The following is a 3,031-nucleotide window of genomic DNA, read 5'->3' as shown; positions in this document are numbered from 1 at the left end:
CTAGCCTATTGACTGCTGCAGAAAGGCGCCAGCCCGCAAGGATTAATGCATGGATGGATTCATCTATTCACAAGAAAAACTGCTGTATTTCACTTCCTTCCACATACGGCTGAAATGATTMATCAAATTAATTGATTATTGAAATAGCCTTCAACTAATTTGGTAATTAATTAATTTTAACCTATTATACAGACTCAAGAAAGGGTAATTTTCTAAAAAAAAAAACAACAACTCAGACCAGTAATTAAGCCAAAACATATACACATTTTGAATTTAATATGAATATCTTTTTCTGTAAACATGTTCTCTCCAGAACTCCTCAAATAGCATAGATTTAGCCTCATCTGACACAAATTATGTAAATAAAAACAAGCTACCGAACACATAAAGGAAGTATGTGCTCTAATTTTCAATTTTGTAAAATGAAAAAAGATCACAATAGCTGGATAACAAAAGTGTTTATCACAGTTCACTTTTTAAAATAGATTATTTGAAGCATCCTTAAAAAAGGGATACTTTTGYATGTTAATCTGCTTCACTGACATGTGTTTATTTACCAGGTTTGATGAAATGCCTTGCTGAGATCAAGTCTCCTGGCGAGTTGAGATTGTTTGTAGCAGTACAAGCAGAGCTCCAACATGTGTTTCCCAACCCTGGTTCTCAAGGCACACTGCCCAGCAAGTTGTAGTGTTTCCTTGATTCAGTCCGCCTAATTAATGGCTGATTATCAGACTTTTGTTGTATTGTCATCATCTGAATCAAGATTATCAAAGCGGGTACATATGCAGCACATTGTGCCTTGAGAGTCAAAGTGTAGAGAGCCACTTGAAACACAAGAGGGCGTTTGACCTACATCTTGATTCCTCGTAAAAAAAAAAATAAATAAATAAAAAATACTGTACGTAAAAAATACGTTAAATATTGTTAATAGTTACTGATATTTAAACGTTYCCTCAAACATATAAATTATATTTTTGGGCCCAAAACCCATAGTTTAATATACGAAGATTTAAAACACGAAGGTGGATAGGAACTCTCTGAACCGCTAGTTGTTGCCTTCAGGAATAATAACACAGTRACACCCAGTGACTAAAAGAGGGAAAACGAAGAGGATGGCCGGAGCAAAAGTAAGTTGTTTTCTATTTAATGTATGTTAATTTCTTTAGACCGTTGTTAAATGAATGATAACAGGAGGCTCATGTTTAGAAAATACTTTCGTTTTTTTTTTTGTTTGTTTGTTTTTGCTGTTTGAAAATATTAGAAGCTGCTTGTGTTCGGTCAGGTCAGTGTGTTCATGTTGAGGCATGTCTGCCAATCTTTGGTCACGCCTCAAGGTTCAATTTGCTACTCATTTTCATCATGGCGATGTCTTGATTTTATGACAATATGTGGTTCTAACATAACGAAAAAAAAAACGTGCACACCAGGTTTAAGCTTGTTTCGTCTTCTGATTAAGACGAAACAGTGCTGGTTCAGCCTGGTGTAAGTTCACCTGATGAGGAGGAGTTTCAGCAGTTATTGGCAGCTTTATAGTGACAGAATGAATGTGTATTTGATCTGTTGTAATATAGAACGAGGTTTAAACACACCGTAATAGTTAAAAAGAAGAAAGAAAAACTATTTATGACCATTGCGGTGTTTGCTCTGCAGTCAGCCCTGGTTCTCTGCATGGATGTGGGCTTCTCCATGTCCAACTCAGCCCCGGATGAAGAGCCTCCATTTGCACAGGCGAAAAAAGTCATCCAGAAGTTTGTCCAGCGCCAGGTACAGCAGCACAGTCATCGAACACGGYATCATCCTCAAAAATAAGCCTCTTATCTTTATCCAGTGCTTTTCTGTCAGGTTTTTGCAGAGACCAAGGATGAACTGGCTTTGGTTCTGTTTGGCACGGATTCTACCAAAAACCCTTTGGACCAGGATGGGCAATACCAGAACATCACGGTGCATCGTCATCTTATGGTGCCGGACTTTGAGCTGCTGGAGGAGATTGAACATCAGATCCACCCTGAGAATCAGCAGGCTGACTGTATCCTTTGTTGCACTTATTTATTAATTTTGTATGACTTATTGTTAATGAAATCCCAAAATGGAGTTTCTGAGAAGGTTAAAACCTAGTAGCTCCCTATAAATGTTCCTGTTTCCCCCATTAAATATTTCAGATCCTTCATTGTCTATACCTGCTTGCCCAGATCCTGGGGGGGCTGGTGCCCATCTCCAGTGATCGTTGGGCGAGTACACCCTGAAAAAGTTTCACAAGACAATCGACTATACATGGACACACACTTACACACTTATCAAACACTCGATGGGAGAGGCTGCTGCCAAGTGTGGCACCGGCTTAGGGACTAATTACTATTTCATATCGGGCCGGGTTAGTTTGGATAACTTTTTTTTTCTCCTCTCATTAAATAAAATCCATCATTTCTAAAGACAAAAACAGAAAAAAAACTGCAAGGGATGTAATAGTTTTTCGTTGATCAATTAAAAAAATGTTATACTAGAATGTCAACCTGCATTACATGCATGAATAACTGCATCAATGCAAAGTTTTATGTAGATGAGCAGCTTCTTTGCTTTTTCTTTCAAAAGTTCCTTAACTAACGTTTAACAGGGCTGGATGCTCTTGTAGTTTCCATGGATCTTCTCCAGAGAGAAACCCAGTAAGAAGCAATGTGTAGCTCACTACTTAAAAAAAAAAAAAGGAAGAATCAAAAAGCAACATTTTTGGGTGGATTTCATTCATCATGTCGAAGAGACTAATTGATAGTGACTTTTTTTGTCTTTTTAAGGGGGAAAAAGTGTGATCGCTCCAACATTGTTCTCCTGACTGACCTGAGCACTGAAGCCAGTTCAGACAAGCTGGATGTTATTATTGAGAACTTGAATCGAGCTGGAATCACCCTGCAGTTCTTGTAATACACAGTTTTCTTTTTTAAAGCATGTCCTATTTCATATTACTGCAGAGCTTTCTACTTCTCAAGAAGTAGAAGCTAAATTTCTTCAGATTTGTTTAATTTAGACTATATATATA

General features: G+C 37.5%; 1 protein-coding gene across 1 annotated transcript in view; it reads left to right on the top strand.

The window, feature by feature from the left end:
* Positions 1–1,061: 1,061 nt before the first annotated feature.
* Positions 1,062–3,031, top strand: part of LOC103461656 (X-ray repair complementing defective repair in Chinese hamster cells 5) — a 12,979-nt gene continuing 11,009 nt past the window's right edge. The window contains 5 exon segments of the mRNA XM_008403944.1: positions 1,062–1,127; positions 1,651–1,764; positions 1,843–2,026; positions 2,612–2,660; positions 2,790–2,912. Of these exon segments, the coding sequence (XP_008402166.1) occupies positions 1,113–1,127; positions 1,651–1,764; positions 1,843–2,026; positions 2,612–2,660; positions 2,790–2,912 (485 nt within the window). The 5' untranslated portion in view covers positions 1,062–1,112.

The sequence above is a fragment of the Poecilia reticulata genome, linkage group LG2 (genome assembly GCF_000633615.1).
Source record: "Poecilia reticulata strain Guanapo linkage group LG2, Guppy_female_1.0+MT, whole genome shotgun sequence".
In the NCBI taxonomy this organism is placed as follows: Eukaryota; Metazoa; Chordata; class Actinopteri; order Cyprinodontiformes; family Poeciliidae; genus Poecilia; species Poecilia reticulata.
This window is presented reverse-complemented; position numbering and strand designations above follow the sequence as displayed.